We start from the raw sequence: 24,883 nt of genomic DNA on the forward strand, positions 1-24,883 counted from the left end.
AAATAAGAAAAATCTAGTTATTTCCATGCAGTGTCCAGAAAGAGGTGTTGTTCAGCTTGTAAGGCAGCACAACTGCTTCCACCCACCTCCATCATCATCATCATATGAAATAACTTTTTGTCACAACAAAAAATAGTGGCTGGAAAAATATTTGAGTGGCCGGTAAAACATTTGGGTGGAAATTTTTTATTTCCACCCCTGCTCTGCACTGTAAGAAATAAGCCCATAACTGTATTTGTCTGTATAGACTCAATAAGAGTATGGGTTTTTGAATGCAACCCAATCAGAGATGAACACTTGAAAGGATTCAGAGAGGCAGCAAAATAAAGGAGGCACAAGAGGAAGGACAGCCATTAAAGACAGAATGATCAGGAGGGGGGGGGGGGTTACAGAAAGAGCAGGTGGAAAACAGTAGAGAGATGGTAGATAACTGTCGAACAGAGAGTGCTGCATCTATCAATTATTCATTACATCAGTAATTCAGCCTCTCTTCTGCCCCAAATAGCATTAGCTGTCCTGGATAGAGGGCACAAAGACAGAAAATACACACTTGATGGTGATGTGTGCTGAGAGGATCATGAAACTGTGAAAAGAAAGTTTAACTTTGCAAAAACAAGATGAACTGTGTCTTTGTTTTGGCAGTTGAGTCATTTTAAGACACAGCTGCCTTAGTTTTGGGTAGGTGCAGGTCCAGGGTTGGCATTAGAGAGACTCTGACCCCTGCTGAAATCTGATTGGCCCCCTGAGGAGCCCCTAGTCCATCACGGATGGCTCTTTAGAGTTAAAGTTACAAAAGTTAAAGTTGAAAAATTCTGACATATATCATCTTAATCAGCTTTTCAATTTGCTTTTTATTTGTTGCTGCCAGCTTTTTTTACTGGAATATGCCCACTTTGAGTTTTATTATTATTTTTTGTTCTCTGTTGTATGGAGCTTGCCTGTTTCTGCTCTTTGAAATTTTCATCTGTTTGATTATTTGGACTCATTTGGCTTTTTTATTTTTTGCCTGCTGCCTTCCTGTTTTAGCAGCTGCCTTCTCTACCTTTCAGAACTTATCTGATTGTGAACATTAGCTGTTTGATTCCTGCATCTGGGCCCTTCACTAATCCTCATTACAGTAATAGCAGATTTTCTGTTTTTGTATAAAAGCTCCAAAAACATGTTTTTGACCTGCTCGGCTCTGTTTGGTAGATGAACATAGTGTTGAAGTGGTTGATGGACAAAAAAAAATACTTAAAAATATGTAACAGTATTTGAGCTTAGAAATAAATTTCTGAATATATGAATATACAGCAGTTTGAAAAGGTGATGAGCCAAAACTGCAAGCATTTACAGCAAGTTGCTAATAAAATCTGTTGTTTTACTCCTTTAGTTATTTCTCATCTTCTTATCCACTGTGATGATCAATCCTCATGCTTAGTGAGCTCTTCTGTTTTTATTTGAATATCTTTTTCAATAAAAATCTGGGAATCATGTTTTCTGCCAGAAAAAAACTTTAGTGTTGTCATTTAGAGAGATCCCAGAAACCTTTTAAATGCCAGGTATATGTTGTTTCCAAACATCTTGCAAATATCTGCGCCGTTTGTTCATCACAGATCGAACCAACAGGAACTAATTAATATACAAATGTCATTACAATCCTGTGTGAACATCGCAGTCTAAACTTTTTTTTTGTCAGTCAGTCTCTCAGTGTGAAGTCATTTAAATGAAGCTGATGTGATAAAAATGGGGTTTAGCTGTCAGAATGACTTGGCCTTTCAGAAACTTGTGTCAGTTTAGTTCAGCCTGCTACAGATCTGACAGCTCTATTTTGAAATGAGATTTCCACAATGAGTGCGTGTGTCTGTGTGTGTGTGTGTGTGTGTGTGTGTGTGTGTTAGTTAGGGCAGGGGGGTACGAGCACTTGTCACTGCAGTCCACTATGTAACCACAAATGACACATTTATCGTTAAGGATGTTAATCAGGGTGTTGAGTTGTCAATCACGCTTTAATTCAATTCAGTTTGATTTAAAAAAGATTATTTAAATAGAATCATAACAAAATGATTTTTATATTTGCTTGTGAGTTTTTGTTTGTTTGTTTTTAAAAAAAAAGTCTATTACAAATCTGCAATGAGATCCCAACACTGCTGCCAGAATTTAACATTTTAATCCATATTTTCTTGTTTATATCTATGCCTTATTTACAAACAAAACATTTTGTGGAAAACAGGCTACTAATCATTTGCTGTTCTGTCCTTTGTCCTCCTTTTGTTTCAGAAAAAGGAGTGGTTATGTCTCAACTGCCAGACACAGCGACTGATGTCTGGAGGGGGTCTCGATGAGCCCCCTCTTCCCGTTCCTCATCCATCCCCTAAACACCAACCAATGGGCTCACCTCGTCACCAGGCACCGACCAGCCAGCAAAGCCCTCTTCACAAGCCCTCCACCACTCAGCAGGGCCCCAAACCAGCCCAGCCTCAGACCCAGAAGACACAGGTGGGAACTGGTGTTAGTGGACCATTTGCGCCCACGTCTGCCAAACAGTCGACTGACACCAAGACTACAGCACCAGTTGTAACACCAGTGCCAACCACTGAGCCCCAGAAACAAACTAAACCAATAGAGGAGATGGCCAAGATTGAGCCTGAGACCCAAACTGCCAAAGAGACCAAACCCTCGCAGATAAAAGGGGAGCAGATCACACCTATCAAGGAAATCAAAAAGTCCAGACACTATGATGTAAGTTGGATTTGTGTGTGAGGTTTGTGTGAGGTGTGTGTGATATGGGAGGTGCCTGAATGTGTGTGTGCTGATGCATGGAAAAACTTAGTGACAAATAACTAGAGAAAAAAGACAAAAAACATTTTATCTGAAAATGCAGCATGCATGCTGTGTGCTGAACTTTGCTGAAGAAGTAAAACCTGAGTTTTTCTAAAGGTAAGCCAAGAAGAACAGAAGCTAAAATGAGCAGAAAATAAGCTAAAATGAACAGAACACAAGGTAAAATTAGCCAAATAAATGTTTAAAATTAACAAAACAGATGCTACAATTAGAGAAAAATGCTAAAGAATTAACAAAATTGTAGCTAAAAGCTAAAAATTAAAAAGCAGAACGGTAGTTAAAAGCTAAAAGTAGCAGAATGGTAACTAAAAGGAGCATAAAAAGACAAAAAAATAGAGAAAGTTTGTTGAAACAGCTCAAATATATTGTTCTGAAGGAATTGAACTAGAGATGGACCAATTAAATAGTTGACTGATTTTAATCGGCTGATATTGGACATTTTTGAATAATCTGTGCATACTTAACTGATTCCCAAGTAGGAAGATGAGGATGCAGCAACAGCTGCTACAACCAGTGTACTGTAGGCCACAATTTAGCTTTTTTTAAGTGATAATAATTTTTTTGTTTTTATTAAGTGAACATGTTATTCTAAGGGTTGTTAAATAAACATTTATTTAAGTTAGGCAATTATTGTTGTACTTTGTTTAATAAAAAATACTTTTTGGCAAAATATATAACAGCAGTGTAATAAAACTTAATGCTCAAAGTTAGGCTGATTGTAAATAATATTCTGTATATATTGCATCAAAGTGTAACATACTAGCCTCTGTTCTTGTAATTAAATATAAAAGACACCTTAAAGGTGATGAGTGTGTGATTGTTCTAAGGTGGCCCTGCTACACATTTATACAGATTTCTCACAAGACTAATAAACTGATGCCAACAGAATTAAGCCAATGTTTGACTTCTAAACTTCACTAATGGACATGATGTGATGGCTAGCTTCATAATAAGATATTTTATTCCATGATTCAGTCTGACATCATGTCATGTTTGCCTGTTTCTTGTTAGGAGATGACCACTAAGCAACGGTAGTTAATTTAAAAGAGCTGGCCTACCAATATCATTTGTAATTGGAGCAGTAACCATTGTTTGAAATGATTAACATAGTTGTCTTTACATTGAACAAAAAAATACTGAATGTTACCAGTTGCTATTCAACACAAGTGACATAATTTTCTGATTAACATACTGTAATTTCCTGATTGTTGCCATATTTCACTGTGTGAGCTTGAGATCTACAACTACGTAATTTCTTAACAATAAGATAATCTTAGTCTAAAACTCTGGCATGAACAGTGGCAGTCAACATGTTTTACTTAGAGAAATGCTAGGTCTTTAATTAGGAAAACCAAAAACAATATTATCGTCAGTGGGTCAGGTGAGAGGGAAATGAACCTAGAGTGCAGACTCATATTTGCAGAACTTTAAACAATTCATTTAAAGAAAAAAAACAAAAACAAATGGCTAACATGGCAGCAGAGAGTAAATAACAAAAACTCACAAGTAATGGCAAACCGGGAGCACGAGGAGGAAGACATGAGGGAACCAGACTGAACATGACAGCAAACAATGAACCAGTGGGTATGAGAAGAAGATGACCAGGTTTTAAGGATGGGCTGATGAGGAAGTGGACACAGGTGGACTGATTAGTAACAAGGAAGAGGTGTGGGTGTTGATGCAGACTGACATGGAAACTACTGAGGGAGAGTGAGTGATGGCATGAGGAACAGAAGGCACGGGGAGCAGACTACACAGGAAGAAAAGGACAAAACACATAAATCAAAAAACTCAAAATAAAATAGAATACATGAGAAAATAAAATCCAATACACAAAAACCTAATATAAAAGTAAACACAGGGTAAATCAGGATAGAATATTACATCCATTTTTTGATCTGGCTTGTAATTGCAATCACCTGTCACAGTTCTTTTTTTTCTAAATAATGTGACTCCAGAAGAGTCATCAAATTGGCATTTTCCATAAGTTACTGATAAGTAATTTCTCTAATAGTGTTTTAGAATTGATATGACTCCAGACAGATTTTACTAAATGGTGATTTTCTCCTTATCAGCACTTTTTAAATAAACATTTTGCCATGTCACTCCCATATCAATTAGTTCTTTGAGACTAATTTTAAATAATATTTTTATGTAATTCAAAACTTTAAAAAAATAATAAAAAGTTACCCATCTTGATCCTTTTTTTATTTGTAATGACATATACCTAAATATAGCACCTCATTATTTTATAGGTAATGTTCCAGAAAATGATGAGACAATAACGCAAATACCATTAAAAAAAACATTAAAACATAATCTGTCCATTAATGTCTTGAAATAATGACCGACAAAGTATAAATTAATATTCACTGAAGCTTTTAGGATGTTTTAGAGTTTATTAAACACTTCCCTGATATTGCTCTATATCCTCTTGAAACTCACAAATAAGAATATTGTCCAACTATAATAAGACTGAAACTGCCATTGCTTTAGAAAAAAATATATGGGTTGCAGTTATAGAATGCATATCCAAACTGAATGAGGGCAAAATTTACCAAAGGGGACACATTGGGAATGTGTTTATTTGTAACTTTTTTGTATATACTTGATTTGGCTATTTTTTACATTTAAACTTAATTTTTAGCTTTTAAATTCACAGAAACTAAAAAATGGATATGGCATTTATAAGGTCTTAAACTGTAGGCAGGTTGTAATTGGTGACTATATATATATAAAAGCACACTTTTTTATACTTTAATTAAATTGTAATCTAAATAAAATAGCCAAATCTGATACCTTTCTTTTTTCTCCTTTTCTCTTTAGGATACAAAAAACAACAGCACCCACGACTTGTCACGCAGCCCTCAGAGTCTCAGTGATACCGGCTACTCCTCTGATGGGATCTCAAGCTCACACAGTGAAATTACAGGTCTAATCCAGGAGGAGGAGATGAAGCTGAGTGAGAGGGGCATCAGTGGGCGGGGCTCCCCACCAAGCCCCTCTGAAATAACCAAACTAGAGAGCTCCATGAGACCACTGCTAGAAAAGAGCCTGTCTGAAGAGAAACCAGACAGAAGGGGAAGGAAACACAGAGACAGAGACTTGGATGACAGAGGAAAACAGCGTCCACGTTCACTCTCAATCCCACCAGATGCGTATGACTCTGATGAGGAATTAGAGGATATACTGGAGGAAGAGGAAGATGGTGGAGACTGGGAAGGGAAAAGGAAAGAAGGGAAAGATGAAAAGAAAGAGAAGAAAAAGAAGGAAAAGGATGCTGACCCCCCAGAGATGACTGATGAGGAGTTCATGAGAAGACAAATAATGGAGATGAGTGCAGATGAAGACAATGATGAGGAGGAAGAAATGGAGGAAGATGAAGATGAGGAAGATGAGGGTTACGGATACCAGAAACCCAAGAAAATTCACCATAAGCACATCATGTCTGACTCAGGGAAAGAAAAGAGACGCCTACAGCACCATTCAAGCAGTTTTGAGGAGGAAACCAAGAGCTCTACTGATGTTTATAAGAGCTCATTGGAAGAAGGTGAGGAAGATGTGATGGCATCACAAGGGGGCTTGAGGCGCTTCAAAACTATTGAACTCAACAATACTAATAGTTACAGTCGAGATATCGAGCTGAGCAATGAAAATGATTTAAGTCTTGATCGAGAACCAGAGCTGGAGATGGAGAGCCTGACAGGATCTCCAGAGGAGCGTTCAGGTCGTGACTATTCTTCAACTCTGCCCCCAACTTCATCCTCATATGGCTCAGGGCAGTCTCCCACATCTATCTCATCAATGGAGGAAGACAGTGACAGTAGCCCCAGCAGGAGACAAAGACTAGAGGAGGCCAAGCAGCAAAGAAAAGCACGCCATCGCTCTCATGGCCCTCTGCTTCCCACCATTGAAGATTCTTCAGAAGAGGATGAGCTAAGAGAGGAAGAGGAACTTTTAAGAGAGCAGGAGAAGATGAGAGAGGTAGAACAGCAAAGGATAAGAAGCACAGCACGAAAGACCAAAAGGGATAAGGAGGAGCTGAGGGCACAGAGGCGCAGAGAAAGGTCCAAGACACCACCTAGCAACCTTTCCCCAATCGAAGATGCTTCCCCTACAGAAGAGTTAAGGCAAGCAGCAGAAATGGAAGAACTTCATCGTTCTTCTGCTTCTGAATATTCCCCTCAGAGTCTTGACTCTGAGGCTGAGGGGTATGAATCGAAAATATATAAGTCAGGCAGTGAGTACAACCTGCCTACTTTTATGTCTCTATACTCACCAATTGAGAAATCCTCCACAACCACAACAACCACTGCACCTTCATCCACTTCCAAACCTCTGAAGAGCGCTGAGGAGGTTTATGAGGAGATGATGAAAAAGGCAGAGATGCTTCAAAAACGAGAGAAGCTACAACAGCAGCAACAACAACATGTACGACACGGGCAATACTATGAAGAGGATATCAATGGACAGAATTATGATGATGACTATGACTATGAGCAAGATCAAACTGGATATGACAATGAAGCAGCAGAGACAGAAACGGATATATATGAGGAAATTCGGCAAACATCTCAAAACATCACCAAGATGCAGCAGGCTACAGATGAGCAAGTAGAAATTGAAATCGAGAGCTCTTATCCAGACAAGCAGCTCTTAGACACAAGCTCAGCTTTTGCTAAGCTTCTAGAGCAAAGCAATGCTCTCTTAACTCCAGGGACCAGTCCTACCCAGATCTCAGCTCCTGTCTCTTTTGCTGAGACTGGAGGTAGGATTCCAGATGTGAGAGTAAGCCAACATTTCACTGCAAAAGATGGACACAAAGACAGGATCAAAAGCCAAGCAGGAAAGAATGGAATAACTCCAACAGTGGCTGCTACCACCATTGCAGCTTATGGAGTTTATGCCAGAGATGCAGTAACTCTCTCTCAAACAGGTTCAAGCCACACTATGACATCTACTCAGTCTGAAACATCTCGCAGACACACAGGTAGTTTTGCTACATCCTCAGCAACAGTCTCAAGCGTATGTAGCAAAATTGCAGAGATTACCCAGGCTTACAGTCAAAGAGAAGTGATCACCAGGAGGGTTGGGGAGACTAGGGGTGTTCAAATGCGAGACAACTTAGCATCCTCTACTGAAAGGATCATTGAGCCACATTCTCCAAAGTATACCACTTATTACAGAAGCACTAGTCCTCCTCTCTCTCCATCACCACCACCACCACAAAGTCCTACTCGCTCTCCTTCTAGAAGGGCTACTGCAGAGTTTTCTACACAAACCTTCAGCTCAGCACTGCGAATGGAGCCTGCTGGTTCTGGGCCTACATCACCTGTGATGGCTCAAGGAACCCAAACATCACATAGATCTATTTCTCCACGGTTATATCGACAGCAATCTTCCCAAGATGCCCCATACTCCCCACCTCCAGTCTCAGCTAGGCCAATGACTGTGAACACTGCTACTTCCCCTTTGTCCTCACCTACTCGATTTAGTCGCCAGTCAACATTTGACAGTTACTCCCCTTGTGGCAGCCCCCCAGATACACCACCTTACCAACAGTCTCCAACACGCAGCTTCTATCGAACACAAAGAGTAGAGAAGGTAAGTGTAGGGACAAGTATGGTCACTACAGCCAGCTTATACAGCAGAGGGTCTGTATCAATGGATAATATCTCCCTCTGTAGAATATCCACAGTCCCAGGCACCTCAAGGGTAGAACAAGGTCGAATGATCCAGGGTGGTAGTGTTGTGGATCTCAGAACAGCCACCAAAGCAGCTCCTATTATCATGACTGACCAGGGAATGGATCTCACCTCTTTAGCTACAGAAAGCAGAAAATATCATGGTGGACCAGAGGGTAGCAGACATTCAACAATTATACAGCCATTGATAATGAACTTAAACACCCAAGAGACCACAACACCAACTACTGTGAGTGTCACTGTAGCAGCTTCAATGTTTATGACGCAGCCCAAACAGCCTACAGTTTATGGTGATCCTTATCAAAACCGAATAGATCTGGGTCAGGCCATGGGCTCTGCTGTGTGTCTTTCTCCTAAAGCACCAATTTCTCCTCCAACTGACCCATCAATTCCAAAAATTGATGCTAAACTGGAAGATCTCAGTATCCAACAGAGAGAACTGCAAAAACAACAAGAGAAGCTGCAGAAACAACAAGAGCTCCTTGAACAACAGTTACAACATCACCATCAGATGCAGCACCAGCAGCAACAGACATCTGTTTTAACCAAATACAACCTTACAGGTCAAATATCACCTTTACTCAAAAAAAATGTGATAGTCAGCCAGACTAGTGCTGCTTCAGTTGTGGTCAGTGCAGTATCACCAGTCATTAACCCTGAAATGTATGGTGCTCCTCCCATTGAGCTGAGAGGGAAGCCCAGTCCTCCTGGTTTAATGCCAGGAGGAAAATCACCACATAGTATGGTGGTACAGATAGAGGGAGGGCCAGAGCCAATCAGGGCAGTAACTCAACTAGTGAAGGTAGAAGAAGGTCAAGATGCAGTGGATTTGACAGGAGGCCAAATTAAATCTGACAACCAGCCAGCTTGTTGTGATGTTGTTTACAGACTTCCTTTTGGTGGAAGTTGTGTTGGCGGCTCTGAGAAAGAGGGCATAAGGCCACCATCTGCCCCACCTATCACCTATGAGCTTGATCAAGAAAGGCAACCTGGGAGGTACCATGAATATCCAATGGAAACACGTAAGGCCTACACATTACCTTTTCCTGGTAGGCTCCAGCCTTCAATGTCTGATACAAACCTTGCTGATGCTGGACTACAGTCCTACCATTCTAAAATGGAACCACATCTCCAACCTTCAGGTGAACTTGCTATAGATTTAACAGCAATGAAACAGGGCTATGGGGGATACATCGGAATGCAATACGGTTCCTATACAGATTTGCGGCATGGAGGAGACATGACGGCTCAAGCACTTCCTATAAGGAGGTATAATTCTTTGTCAAACATCAGCTCAGATTATGGCTATTCTGCACGTGACATTGCTAGTTTCCAAGAAGCTAACTTGGCTCAGTACAGTGCTACAACTGCAAGAGAGATCAGCCGAATGTGTGCAGCCCTTAACTCCATGGATCGGTATGGAAGCAACCCAGACTTGATGCAGTTTGGCAGTTTAGGGAGAGGTACTGGTCCAGGTGCCGCCAGACTAGCAGCAGGCATTGGGTTAAGACAAAATCTTATGTTTGGATTAGATGGAAAGCCACTCTCTCAAAGTCAAGCATTAACTAACCTTATCAATGCCAGACAGGCAAGTCTGAGAGCCATGTATCCTGCTGCTATTAGGTCTTCAGATGGAATGATTTACTCCACCATTCAAACCCCTATTGCTTCAACACTTCCCATTACAACCCAGCCTGCCTCTGTTCTTCGACCACTACTGAGAGGAGTCTACAGGCCATATGCTTCTCCCAGCATGACACCAGTGCCCCTTTCTAGTCTTACTAGATTACCAATAAGCCCCAGAATGCCCTTAATTGGACAAGCTCCAGTTCGTTACCCAGCGCCAGGCCTTCTTCAAACAACTTCAACCGCTGCCTCTACTACTGTAGCTGCATCGTCTTCAGCACCAGTAGTGACCCTTGCATCTGCTTCTTTGACAACTCCAAGCTCAACAGTTCAGGCTGAACCAGTATATCTTGGCAAAGGTGCCACAGTGACATCAGCAGCAGTCACTTCAGTGCAAGAAGCAGTTGCCATACCATCTGAACCACAAGAGCAGCCAATAAATCTGTCTCAGGCACACATACACAGTCAACAACAGCAACAGAAACAAGTGACAACTGCTCAACAGCCACAAGCTACCCCTCCAGCCTATGGCTACCCACCCCAAGGCCCTGCTGTAAGCCATGGCTACAACCAACCGGTACCAATCCCATCTGTCCCCACTAGTAGTTTGCCCATTGCAGGTGGTCTTCCCCCATTTCCTCCACCAGGTGCTATTCACAAAGAGGGTGAAACTGAGGCAGAGAGGCTGCACCGACAACAAGAGCAGCTTCTACAGATGGAGAGGGAGCGCGTGGAGTTAGAGAAACTCCGGCAACTGCGTCTGCAAGAAGAGCTAGAACGCGAAAGAATGGAGCTGAAGCTGCACAGAGAAAAAGAGCAGATACTGGTGCAGAGAGAGTTACAGGAGCTGCAGAATATCAAGGAACAGGTAGAGGAAGGAAAAGGATGTGGAATGGAGAATGTAGTTGGTGTGTCAATGTCTGGTGTTTGTGGTTTGTGAACAGATGGTTCTGTTGTTGTTGTTGTTTATTAGTCCTACCTGCAAGTTATTCTTTAGTTAGTATTTTTGAAAATAATTTTATGTTTTTCCATCATTGTTTCAGTATTTAGACATTTTTGTATTTTTCTTCCCTCAGAATAATCATACAACACATTCTTTAAAGAGCAAACACATGCTAACTGGTTTCTAGTCATGACATTTTTTTGATCATTAAGAACTTTAAATACTTCTTGAAATTGAATTTTACTCTCTGGCATAAGGCACAACGATGTCTCACCTAATGACTCATGACCTAAATGGCCCCAATAACATTTTTGAGTCTAGCCTGAATTACAAAATGTAAGGGCTAATGTTTGTATGCCTTTGTTTACCTAATGTTTTCTGTACAGTGTGTTTGCATGAACGTGCCTGTAATTTGTGTGTGAATGGAACTTATGGGTTTTTAACTGTTGTCCTGTTTGATTTGTTCTTCTGATTCATAAGAAAAAACTTGGGAAGTTGATTTATGTTTCATTTGTTGGCCTGATTTGTAACCAAAACAGATTTTGATTTTAACAAAATGTAAACATTTAGTAATCAATTGCAAGTAAACATTTTAATCTATTGCTCCTTTCACCCCCTAACAGACGTTTGAAGATGTTAACCAAAGAGCTAACATAACTATTTCTTCTTTTTTAATAGAACAAGCAGTTGAAGGTATTTCAAGTTAACTCTGTTAAACAGGTTTGGATGCCTTCTTTAATGAGAATGAACTAGAAATTGAATGTTTATTATGCATCTCATAACATAAAGTAGAGGCACAACCTCTAACCCTTTCTTGCACCAGCTTGTCATTTGAGCTGCAAAGAAAATGCATCAGATGTTTGAGCATTATATGACTGTAACAGCAATTACCAGTACATGCTACATTTTATTTCAGTTGCGCTTCAGTTGTTGATCTTTATCAAATATACAACTTTGACTAACTTGAAATCATTCTTGAAACTAATCCATCAGCACAAGAAAAAATATTGGCCCATTTATTTTCAGAAACTTTAAGATCTGATTTACATTTTTGAAAGCTAATTCCTATGAATACACTCAAACCCTGCCTTTTTTCAATTCCCCTTTCCCTCTTTATCTATTCTCATCTTTTTTTTTTGTTCATTCTAAATTTTAATTGTTACTCTTCCATATCTTGGTTGATTTTCCTCCAACAACTCTCTTGTATTATGTCTTTTTTTTTTTTTTTTTGTTAGGTGCTACATCAGCAGCAGCAAGAACGTGAGAAACAACTTGTTCTTCAGCGGGAGCAGCTGGCCCAGCAGAAATCCCAGCTAGATCAGATACAGTCTTTACAGAAGCAGCTCCAGCAGCAGCTGGAGGAGCAGAAGAGGCAGAAAACAGCTGCTGTAGCTCAGGGCATGCAGGTAGGAGGAGTAGCTCAACTCTGCTCCAGATTTATTACAACTTCATTGACATTAACAGGCGTTGACAGGCTTTAACTTTTGGACAAGAGTGGCTGAGTATTTTAGAGCATTTATAATGATCTTAAAAGTTAGAGAAAGACAAGATTACTTCAAACTAACAGATTTTTTTATTAGTCAAACATTGTGATTTTGTGAGGCTCTTTGAACTTAAATTTTCAAAGTTTATTTTATCCAGATCTACATTGAAATCTTGTCAATTTTAAAATGAACCTGTAAAAGTCCATAACTTTCTTATTAGTCAACATTAAGTTTTTTTTTAAGGAGGGGTTATTATTATGACAAAATGTGGTTGATCATTCCTGGGTGAGGTGTAGTTGCCAAGTCGTTTGGTCAGTAAAAATATGTATGCATGTCAACAGTAACATCCTATCCCCCTTTTTTTACAGCTGGATATGTCCGGACAGCCACTCCACCCCTACATAGACAATCAGATGAGCTCTCGCTCTCTCCCTAATTCCTCCTCAGAGATGTGTTTAAGGACCCAAGACGAGCACTTGGAAACCAGGGCTGGCATGAGGAAACACAGTTCCCTGAGCAGACTGAGCAGAGACACTGCGGATGGAGATGGTGTGGTGTTTTACATGTCTTCCCGCAGAAACGTGGATAGCTGTGTACAGACCGATGATGAAGATGGAGAGGAGAGGTAACAGTATTTGTTTTTTGTTTGTAAAATGAATCAGGGGAAACACACCATAGTAAAATTCATGTGGATAATCTAAATGTAAGTGATGTTCAGGTGCATTTTTAACTTATATCCTAAAACTTACAGTATTTGTGCAAATTTCATTCTTTCACAACATGTCTTTAAGTAATTTTTAGCACAGAACTTTTTTTCTTTTTTTTTGTATTGTTGTGTGAGGATTAAACAAACAGAACCTGAAGGATTAATGGGCATTCTGTGGAGAAATTAACAGCTTTTAATAGGGAAAGTAGACTTTTAACTGATTTATTTTCCTGTTTATTTAATAAATATTTTGCATTTCTTACCTACCAAGTAGCATAGGCCTGGAGGAGGAAACATGAACTGTTTTGTTTCTTCTTGCTGTCTCCAGATACATGATGCGTCATCGCACTAGGAGGCGTGGTCGCAGTGTTGACTGCTCTGTCCAGACTGATGACGACGAGGACAAGGCTGAACATCCAGTCCGTCGAAGACGTTCTCGTTTCTCCCGACACTCTGAGTCCAGCGCTGCTGGTAGCAGCACTGCCGCGACAACCACCTCTGCCTCAGACACTAAAACTGACTCATCTAAGATAGTTTCCTCTAGTATCGCTGTCCAAACCATCAGGGAAGTGTCTTGCCAGACAGAAGTCGAGCACCTAGGAAGAGTCTCTCCAGCAATCCATGTGACAATGCCAGACCCTAACAAAGTAGAGATTGTGCACTACATTTCTGGACCAGAACGAACACAAAAAGGACAATCTCTTGCATGCCAGACTGACCCAGAAGCGCAGTCACAGGGTGTTGTAGCTCCCCAGCTCAGTGTACCAACTACAGTCAGTCCATATTCTTCCTCTGTCAGTACGGGAACACAGCAGTCCAGTTCAGCTGACCTTCTGACCCACCAACGCCAGCAGCAGCACATTACAGCTAATGCAGCCAAATTTGAACGTCGCCGTCCCGACCCACTCGATATCAATTATCAGCCTCACAACCATCTTCACAACGAGTCGATCTCCAGCATCATCCGACAGCAGCAGACAACCCCAAAATCTCCACAAGTCCTCTACTCTCCTGTCTCCCCAGTTTCCCCTCATCGCCTGCTAGAGACCTCCCTGTCAAGCGAAAGATTGAACAAGGCCCACGTCACACCTCAGCAGAAGTCCTACACGGCTGAATCCCCACAGCGACACCCCTCTATGCCCCGACCCATCAAGAGCACTCAAAGGTCCATGTCAGACCCCAAGTCCCTTAGCCCCACCGCAGATGAACACACCAAGGCCAGGCTGTCTCTGTATCAACAGCAAGCACTACAGAACCAGGTAAAGATACTAAAACCATTGTGACATACACAAAATATACCTTTGGTATTATAAAACAGACTCCAATGGAGTGAGAGAAAAGTTTAGACTAAAAGAAATCTTTAAAGAGTTCTAAGTACAGAAAGACAAAGGAATATCATATTTCATTAAAATACAAGCAAGTGCACACCTTTTAAACTTTATTGGTATTGATGTCCTGTACAATACTTTTTAGCTACAATCTGTCCTCAGTGTAACACATACAATGAATTTATTGTACCTTGTGTTGGTAGTGTGTACATACGATTATAGTATAGAGAAATTATACACTTACTTTTCTTTCAAAAAGCTTAAAATCCAATTCTTACAATTCAAGTTCAGAAATAAAGCAATTTTTAAGACTTGTGACAGATTTATGATTCAAAACATTTAAACACATTTTATGAACTTAAAATGTCCTAAAGATGTATAACAACAGAAAAGATGCTACAGCCATCACTATCACAGATCTACTTGAGAAAAATAAAAAAAACCTTAGTATTTTTGCCTTGTTTTAGAATTTCTACTGTTCAGGTTACTTTTTTCTTCAAGCTTACTTCTACCCTTAAAAACAAGCTCCTTCAAAAAACAATACTAACAATGCACATCTGATATACCATATTAAAAATCATAACCTAATCTTACAGAACTTACTAGTATTAAAAAAACATAAGTAATAATACTGAATGATTTATGTTATTTTTAAAAATACAGAATTCACTCTATTTTAGAACTTTTTGTGTAGTTTTTATAAGGAATATATAACATTTTTACAGGTTTTCTGGTACTTTTGCACATCTCAATAGCATTTATCAAGTTTATAAGTTTATATCAGTTTGTAACAAGCGACAATAAATCTGAGATGCCATGTACATAAATATATATAATGGAAATTCAAGTTTTCTTGAGGTATTTTTCCACTGTGAATCCCAAAATCAAAGTCAATATCATTACATAACAAAAAATGTTTTTATGTGTCAATTAGATAGATTTATGGTTAAAGAAGTCGGCACAATAAAAAAATCATTTAAAAAAACTTTCATAATTCAGTGTCCTTGCTATTATACAGTACATGGTATCATGCAGTGCATACCATCATTGTAACTTTATAAATATAAAAAATGGTAGAACATTCTTTAGATTTCAGTCAGTCAATTTTTATGCCAAGGTTTTTAGGAGTTATCTGGTTTCATATCACTGCATCTTCAAATTGCTTCAAGTGTTTGTAACAATAAAGAAAAAAATCAATAATGCAGACTTTCTTAACAAGCAAGATACATTTTAAAACTTTGACTACTGAAAACAATTACCAAATAAGTTGTTTGTAGTAGTTTTTACATTTGCGCTATACTAAATCACATTTACTAATAATTCTTGTATGTCTTCTAACACAAACTTCACTTTTGTTTCCTGTTGTCCTTGTCTGTTTGTCTACATGTCTCTTTTGTCTTCTTGTACGTCCTCTATTTCATCCTTTCTCCATTTTTTCAATTTCTTGATCTTTTTCTTTTCACACTTCTTAAACTTTCTTCATCCACTATCAAACTTCTAAATATTTCTTCACATCACTTTTGATTTCTTTCTTTCTTTTATTCCCTGCATTCATTTTTATTTTATTTTATTTGTTTATTGTTCACTCTGTTGTCTTGTTTTCTTCTTTGTTCACCTGTGTTAACTGTTTCTTGCACTTACATGGTTTCTGTCCATGTAACAACCTACTTTGGTTTGATAAATCTACTAACTATCCTTTATTATTTTCCGTCTTTCGCCTGTTTCCTGTTTTACTTTCTCGCTGTTATATCCCATCAAATACTCTTCACCCCTTCCTTGCCCTTTTTTTGTGTTACTTTTTTCTCTCCAAATGCTCTCCTTGCTCTTTTGCCCTCCCCCACCCCCCTACACTTTCCCACTCTTCCATCCTTTCCCTGTCTTTCTCTTTCTCTAGCTGGCTGCCTTACAGCAAAGCTCTTTACTTCGCAAGGTCAAGCGAACCCTGCCCAGCCCTCCTCCAGATGAGACTGCAACATCAGCTCACCTCACCATGATGACACCTGCCCAACAACAGCTCTACCTGTCCTCCGTGCCCAGCCTCAAGCCCAGCTCAAGGTCTGGCCTGGCTGCAAAAGCCAGCCTACTCAAAGATCTCACCCACGAGCTGAAGGCTGTGGAGCAAGAATCAACCAAGCTTCGAAAGCAGCAAGCTGAACTGGAGGAAGAAGAAAAAGAGATTGATGCAAAGCTGAGATACTTGGAACTGGGAATCCATCAGAGGAAAGAGACTCTGGTAAAGGAGAGGGAAAGAAGGGACATTGCCTATCTGAGATGTATGGGGGACACCAGGGACTATATGTCTGATAGTGAGTTGAATAACTTGCGTTTAGCAGCTGCAGCTGCATCACATGAGACCAATGGACTTCTAACAACTAGACCAAGTACTGCTCCACTTAGCCAGTTTACCAGTGATCTTAACACAGCCTCCCAGTATCCACCAACCTCATCCTTTCTCTCCTGTCAGTATCCCCAGAGTCAACCTGCAGCACCAACTCAGCAGTCAAGTATGCCATACCAGTCATCAACATTCAACCAGCCTCCTTACCCAACTGTGTCACAGTCACAGGCATTGCCACAGCCAATACCTCTTCAGAGCCATGCCCCTCCTCCTGGACCTTCCTATCAGCCTCAAACCTCCTATCCTTCCCACACCTACCCCCAAACTCAGCCCCCATACCCCCAGACAGATACAGGGTTACCAGCTGCACCTCAACCTCAGCCTCCACCAGGACCCACAGGTTTTGGGCCTGCACCACCTGGTCAACCCCCATACCCCACCCACAGCTCACCTTATCCCAGCGCTGTGTCCCCCTACCCCAGCCAGACTGCCCCAAACCCTGGGCAGCCTCAAGCTGATATCCTTACAGTTCATCCAGGAAGACCTAGACAGACTTCACTAGCTGAACTTGAGCACAAAATGCCAACTAACTATGAGACGATCAGTAACCCCACAGTTGTGGTCACCACCACAGCCCAAGATGTTACCTTTTCCAGTGGAGCCCCATCCTATGGTCAGTACACAGGAACAACAACCATGGCAAGCTCTTATGGGCCTTATGGATCTGCACCAGTGTCTAGCAGCTATGGTGGTTACTCTACAATGCCACCTAGCACATATGGTCCATATACTTCAACCACAGCTAGTTCATATGGTCTGTACACCACAACCACTGCTAATACTTATGGCTATACCACCACCACAGCCAGCTCTTATGGACAATACTCCTCCACAGTTTCCAATGCTTATGGACTTTCTGTAGACAGTCCTTCAACCTATAGCACAGCAGATGGAATGTATGGGGGCCCTGGCTTAGAGCAAAATATTCCAAGGAATTACATGATGATTGATGATGTAAGCGAGCTGACGGCAAAGGATGGGCTGGGCACAACAACAGGAGACATGATGCATCATGGCAGCAGTGGGCGTTATCCAGGCGATATTCATGGCCATGGCAGCACACCTGGCAGCACAGCGCGTGGGGGAACTGGCGGCTCCCCTTATGGCAGGGCACCTGAGGAGGAAGCAGCGTTGCAAGAAGAGCTGTACGACCACCACGGCAGGGGTAAGAGCAGCTACAGGCATGGACCTCTAGGGGGCAGCAGCAGCAGCGTGAGCGCTAGCATGGGTGGGGGATCCCCCTATTACTATGACTTTGACTACAAACATGGCAGCATCTGCTCCGGAGTTCAGAAATCTCTGTCATCCTCCAGAAGCCTTCTGGCTCCTGCTGTCATGTCATCCAAGCGCAGCAAGCATAGAAAACTGGGGAGCATGGAGCAGAAAATCTCAAAGTTTTCCCCTATTGAGGAGGCTCGGGATGTGGAGGCAGATCTAGCCTCCTATACCTCGGCGACAGGTGAGGCTTACCCCTCCTCCCACATTCGAGGGCGCCAGCTTATCGAGGATTATGGCTTTAAGAGGAGTGCTTATGAGAGCAGCAGTGGCACCACTCATGGTAGTCGATACTACGGCATGATGGTCGACGAGGATGATCGGATTTACTACACCTCCACTGGCCGCTCCCGTTCCACTGGCTACGGCATGGACAAGATCTCAGCCAGAGATTACCATGGATATCGAAGCCGATCTTACGAAAGAGATGACCGGTCCTACCGGTCTGGCTACAGAGGTCGCATCCCAACCAGGCAGTACTCTGAGGAGGAGAGCCCACTGAGCCCCTTGAGAAGGTTCATGGGTTCTGGACAATCTTCGAGCTTAAGTTCCGACCCGTATGACAGCCGCAGCAATAGATATCATTACTACTATGGCCAATATGGTTCCAGTCACTCGCTGCCAGATGTTCAAGACCACATAAGGGACCTTCCTCGGACACATGTCTACAAATCGGATGATACATACATTATAGACGATTATCATTGTGCTGTGTCAGACAGTGAAGGTAATTGTGGGAGTTGAATTCCCACACAGTCTCACTACCTACTACTGCTCCCACCGTTTATCTAAACATCCCCCACCCACCCAGAAGCTAGGCTTAGCAAAAAGAAAGAAAAAGCAAAGAAGATACAGAAATAGCAGTTGCATGTCAGTGTTTTCTTCTTCCTGAGAGTCACTTGGAACTCTGTTATCAGTGGACTGCTGTCTGTCTGTCTGCCTGCCTGTTCGTCCTTCTGCCTGTCCGTCCAGTCGTCTATTTGTTCAGTACTCGCATGGTTCTTCGACGTGGTCGTCTTTGTCTTCACAACACACTGATCGCTCGAGAGGTCTTTGCACGCTAATAATGGTTCTATCTCTAATTATGTTTTTGGCACTGATGCTTTGTTTATGTCTTCAATTTATGAATCTTTGTCAACACTGCAAAACAGTCCTTCATAAGATGTTCATAGATAAACTTCAATCTTGTGTTATTATTGTTTTACAGCAGCAATTAATTAACTTTTGTTGAATCCAAAAACTATAAAACAAAAATGTTCCAAATGGTTTGTCATGGAAATTGCTCTTTAATGCCATTGACCTTAATTTATAAAAAGTAGATGCTAAAAAAGACAGTTTTGCAGTATTTATTTTATCTTGTTTATCTTGTCTTTTAGTCTGAAGTCAATATGTGACGTAAACACTGCATGGATGTAATTGTTTTATATTTTGCCTTTCTTTCTGTTTCTTTCCCTACCTTCCATTTCTTTTGCATGCGGTTGGTCTTCCTTCTGTCCTCTTCCCTCTTTCAGCCTGCATGCCGCTGTCTCCAAACGACATGGAGATTGACTGTGATCTGCTCTCGGTTTCCAAAGCCTACCACCTTGGCCAGGAAGAAACCGACTGGTTTGAGAAACCACGCTCGAGTTCTCGACATTATGGCAGCAGCCACTCATCTGGGAGGAGTCGGCATAGTGTCAAACACACCTACCATGACTATGACGAGCCTCCTGAGGAGGACCTGTGGCCCCAGGATGATTATGGCCATGGAGGGCGACATTCGTCATCCCGTGACCACAGGCACCATGGCAGTTCTAGCCGCCACTCATCCTCGTCCCGTCATTCTGATGATCCAAGATCCTCTAGGTCAACAAAGGGGCATCCCAAGGACCCATCTATGCGCCACGATCCCTCTGGACGATCTTCATCTACAGGAAGACGTGGTGAGTCAAGGTCTGGAGGATATCACTCTTCAGACTACTCAAGGGATCCATCTGGTCACCATCATGGTCAAAGATCTTCCAGGCAGGGAGATCCACACAGGTCTTCACGCAGCAAGTCCCAAGGCCAAGTAGACATGCAGGGCCAACCACCAGGTAAATACAGGACACCTTTATTTCTGGCATATAATATTGTGCAAGTCAAGACAGTCATTTAATATATACTACATTGAGTGTTAGAGTTCATGTCAAGTTATCTAAGTATTTTCATAGAGTATAAAATAACAACTAGTGCATGTCTTACTTGTTGGTTTATGTGTTTTAACTGTCTTTGCATATAGCTAAGCACTACAAAACAGATTATTACATTTTATGAGTTTTAAATGCTTTTAAAATAATGTTAATGAATAATAATGAATGACTGTCATTCCACCAGTTCATAGACCCTATCTATCACAGTAAATGTTGTAGTCAAATAGCACCAGTAAAATATTTTGAGATGAAATTGCCAGAAAAACAGACCCTCAACAAACAACAAGAGCAGACCCATTAAACAAAGAAGACATTGTTCCACATAATTGAATTCAACATTGTGTTCAGTTGCTAATGCAGCAAATTGAATCAAGAAATAGTTTCTGAAAGATATTTAGTAAGATAATGGATGAGATGTTGCTCTAAAAGGTCAAAAGCTTTCTCTTGAGTGAGTTTTGCCTTTTCTAAGAATTCAAAATAAAACAGATGCATTGTTTTTTCGTCAGGATGAAAGCTTTGGGGTAGCAAGTGGAATAATGACTTACTTATTCTTTAGTTCAAATTCTTTCCTTCTGTCGTGCGCAAACAGAGTGAGCAGAGGACTGAAATGAACAATAACTGATAGTAAAACACAGCAGAGACTTGTTCTTTTTACATTTTAAACGCCACATTGATACATATGGCAAAATGTAGAATTGTGTGCCTATAAATGCCCGAGATACAGTAAGTGTTCCTTTGGTTGTTTGTAAGCCATGCTGAAAATAATCTGCAAACATAAACAAAAGACTCTTTGCCCTTGTGAACTTAATGTTAAACACCAGATTTAGCTACTCATCGCATTTTTCTCTTAAATAAAACCTTCAACTATGTATTTCAATGTGAAAGAGAAAAAAAAATATTGTATTTTCTACAGACACTAAACTTTATATGAAACACTGTCAGGCCCTGAAAATTACTGCAATAACAATAAATTCTGATCCTTTGATAAGATCCCCTTTTAAAATCATGTCTGACGCACTAGTATTTAATAGCCTTTGCTGTTCAGATTAATTTTGATGCTCTTTTACTGTCAACAATCCCCTCAGGGATCAACAGTTTTTAATTAACACTATCCAGTGTAACTTTTCGAAGGAAGTGTTTTCCCTGAAGGCAGACTGCAGACGTGTTCTGAGCAGTGTACTAATTAAATCACCCATTCAATCTTTACTCACAAGATTTGCTGCTTGCTATTGTCTTAGTCCTGCTTCTTCGGTCAGATGGTGCTGTGTATAGTGCTTTAAAACAGCATTGCACTGCACCTTTCAACAAATCGTAATTTCAGTTTGATAAATGTAGGCGTCTCTGACTTTTATGTTCTGTTTCAATAGCCAGTTTTGGAACAGAACACAAAGATTTCATTACAAAAAAGAAATAAATAAAAAAATAATCAACCCTTTCTTGTATTCAGGCTCCTCCAGGTCTGGCAGCAGCTCTGGCCGGGTTCAGGGCTCTGCTAGTGGGCCTGTAGGATCAGGGCGACAAGGTGGTCCAGGTTCCCAGACAGACATGACTGCAGGACAGAGGACCCAGCTTCAACAGCAAGCCCAGACATCAGCAGCCAGACCAGGACAGCCCGGTGCCGCAGTGACCACTGGCCTTCAGCCACAGACACCAAACCAAGGGCAAGTCATGGGGCCGGGCCAGGCCAAACCAGGCCAGATGGGACCAGCTGGTGGGCCAATGGGCCAGGCCAGGCAGGCAGGTCCAGCAGGAACCACACCGTCCACCATGGTAAGCACAGATAAAATTATAAAGCTTAGCATTCCTTGAAGGAATACATACTGCCAGTGCCTTTCATTCCAGAGTTTCACACGAAAATAATTTTATGTTCAGAAACGACAGTTTTCTGCAATCTAATTTAATATTGTAAGATATTGTAAGATCTTGTGAAATGTGTTAGTACTCAAAGTATTTGTTGAGGATAACTCTCAGCAACTAGCTCATAAAATTAGCTCTATATATGTGAAATTGACTGAGTTATAGCCATTTATGCGTTTGCTAAGGTTGATAAGCCACAGCGGCCAGCTTGAATCTGGTTGACTCCAAACATTAATGAGTTGTAGCTGTACATTCAATGTTTACATTCTGAGAGTTTCATTTAAATCTGTCCAGTGATTTTTGAGATATTGTTCTAGTGCTACAAACAGACAACATGTACAGACACTTTGTCTTTGGTGGCAGGTAATAAAAAATCAAGGAAGAATCAGATAAAGAGGACAGGATGACTAGTTGTTAAGTCACATAATAAGTTGTCAGTGTAATATTTCTAAAACCACAAGCCTATCTGACTTGAAATTTAATTTACTCCACCGCAACATGCTCTTTACCATTTTTAAGCAAGGAGAAGACATTACAAAATCTACTCTGAATTAAATAGTTTTTCCATAGATACCCTTTACGAGGTGCATATTTCGCTCATACACACCCCTTTCTTAGTTTTTATTGTCATGGAAATGTTAAGTTTTATTCCTAAATTCACAAACATGTATTTTTAGTTTCCACAGGCAACAAAAAGTGTTTTATAACATAAGAATAACTTAGCCTTTCAAACCTAATTTTCAGCCTGTCTTTATTCTGAGCCCTCATGTTCCTTCATTCCACAGACTCCCTACATGCTCTCTATGATAAGAGACACCCGCCACCACCACCCATTTCAGATAGTTTATTGAAATTCTGATGTGCCTCTGTTGGCAGGCCTTATCTAACACTGTGATTAACACTGAGGCAGCATATAACTCTGTGCAGCTGATTCACTGTGTGCTAGACAGTTATAAACACTGGCATTCAGAAATTCTCTCTGCAAAAATCCATTCTCATCCTGCATTTAAAATGTAAATCCATTTCAATCTATTAGCCAGTTGGAGTGTGAAAATGTGATGATGAAACTTAACCCAACATTAGAAATAGGTTAATGACTCCAGCTTCAGTAAACATGCATATGAATGTACTCCTGTCAGGTTTTACTGTTTTAAAATTATTCATTATATGCTTCCTGTATGGAATGCTGTTCATGATTTTCATATAGCTGCAATATCAGTATGTTTCAAAAACTTCTGTATGTTTGATATTTTTGTTTCACCTATATTGTGCAGTTGACTTAAACTTTGTCAAAGTCAAACCTGTGAAAACAATCAACCCAGGGTGATAACACAACAATGACTTTTACCAAGATGTCAGATCTAAATGGGCTTGTTCGAGGTCGATACCACAGTTAGAAAATATCATATTTTGTGGACAAAACTCATCACATGTGAGATAGTCTAGATAAACAATCCGACTGACCCAACAGAGTTACGGTAGATTTTTTTGTCTGACTCCCTTTTATTGTCTCACTTTAAGTGAACGGACTAATCCTGCATCTCTCTGATTTCCCTTAATGTCACCCTGTATTTTGATTATGTAACATATATTTCCTCCTCAACAGTCTTCAATATGAAACACTATCTGTGAGTAGGAGCTAAACACAGGGATGTTTGCTCTTCTCCTCCTCTGTAGACAAAGATTGACACACCTCCGGCTACAGCTATCGGAGCAAAAGCAGCACCTGTCATGGCCTCAAAGACTGCCCAGCCCCCGCTTACAGGCATAGGTGATGTATACTCAACACACACACACACACACACACACAAACATGCACATTGTCATCACTTCCATGTCTTACCAGCTGTTGGCCTCTGTCTGACTTACGTAACATCTAAGTGTGGTTTTGTTTGATTTGAGGTTAATCTGAAGTTAATCCCAAACTGTCAAAAAGCACAAGCGGGGGTTTCACTTCATGGCTACAGAGCAGTCTGAATGTGTTGCATTGTTACATAATTAGTAAAGTTTTGTTGTGTTTCATGTTTCTGTTATTTGTCTAGTGTGTTGGCAGTCTGTGACTCTGAACACAAGTGGGAAGTATTAAACTGGGAGAAGAATGCAGTTCAAATTCAAAGAATCTCACAGCAGAAGGTGTCCACAGCAAATGCTACAAAAACAGAATAAAGACTTAAAATTCTACAGGGATTGTATTTTTGTTATCACTCATTTTCCTACTGAAACAGCTTACGTTATTCCTAACGTTGTGAACATTCAACATCGCTTTTTGAGACAAAAATGAAACTTGTCTCTTCGAGTCTAAAATGTGATGACGAAGACAGTCACAAGTTGACATTGTTTGGCTGAAAAGCCTTTTAATCCTCCTATAGCCCTCAAAGGAGAGAGAAATAGAGACAGGTAGAGAAAACCTTATTAAACCTAATAAAAAACATTGTTAATCACAACAAAAGCCTTTATAACTAACATGCAGTACGTGGAGCTGATAACCTATGGATCTCTCCAACAAACTTGGCATTTTACTTTTCCATTGACATATTTCACTCATTAACACATCAGCACTGACTCTA

General features: G+C 40.6%; 1 protein-coding gene across 3 annotated transcripts in view; it reads left to right on the forward strand.

Annotated features, from left to right (window-relative positions):
* The window catches only part of bsna (bassoon presynaptic cytomatrix protein a), a 93,272-nt gene that overhangs the window by 60,269 nt on the left and 8,120 nt on the right, over window positions 1-24,883 (forward strand). The window contains exons 3-11 of one of the 3 annotated variants that reach the window (XM_017411263.3): window positions 2,260-2,721; window positions 5,650-11,022; window positions 12,333-12,503; window positions 12,950-13,206; window positions 13,616-14,546; window positions 16,510-19,015; window positions 19,863-20,363; window positions 21,907-22,229; window positions 23,994-24,087. In XM_017411263.3, coding sequence (XP_017266752.1) covers window positions 2,260-2,721; window positions 5,650-11,022; window positions 12,333-12,503; window positions 12,950-13,206; window positions 13,616-14,546; window positions 16,510-19,015; window positions 19,863-20,363; window positions 21,907-22,229; window positions 23,994-24,087 — 10,618 coding nt within the window. The remainder of the gene's footprint in view (window positions 1-2,259; window positions 2,722-5,649; window positions 11,023-12,332; window positions 12,504-12,949; window positions 13,207-13,615; window positions 14,547-16,509; window positions 19,016-19,862; window positions 20,364-21,906; window positions 22,230-23,993; window positions 24,088-24,883) is intronic. The other 2 variants (XM_037976810.1, XM_037976809.1) reach the window with 2 other exon arrangements.

This window comes from Kryptolebias marmoratus, linkage group LG8 (assembly GCF_001649575.2).
Source record: "Kryptolebias marmoratus isolate JLee-2015 linkage group LG8, ASM164957v2, whole genome shotgun sequence".
Taxonomy (NCBI): domain Eukaryota; kingdom Metazoa; phylum Chordata; class Actinopteri; order Cyprinodontiformes; family Rivulidae; genus Kryptolebias; species Kryptolebias marmoratus.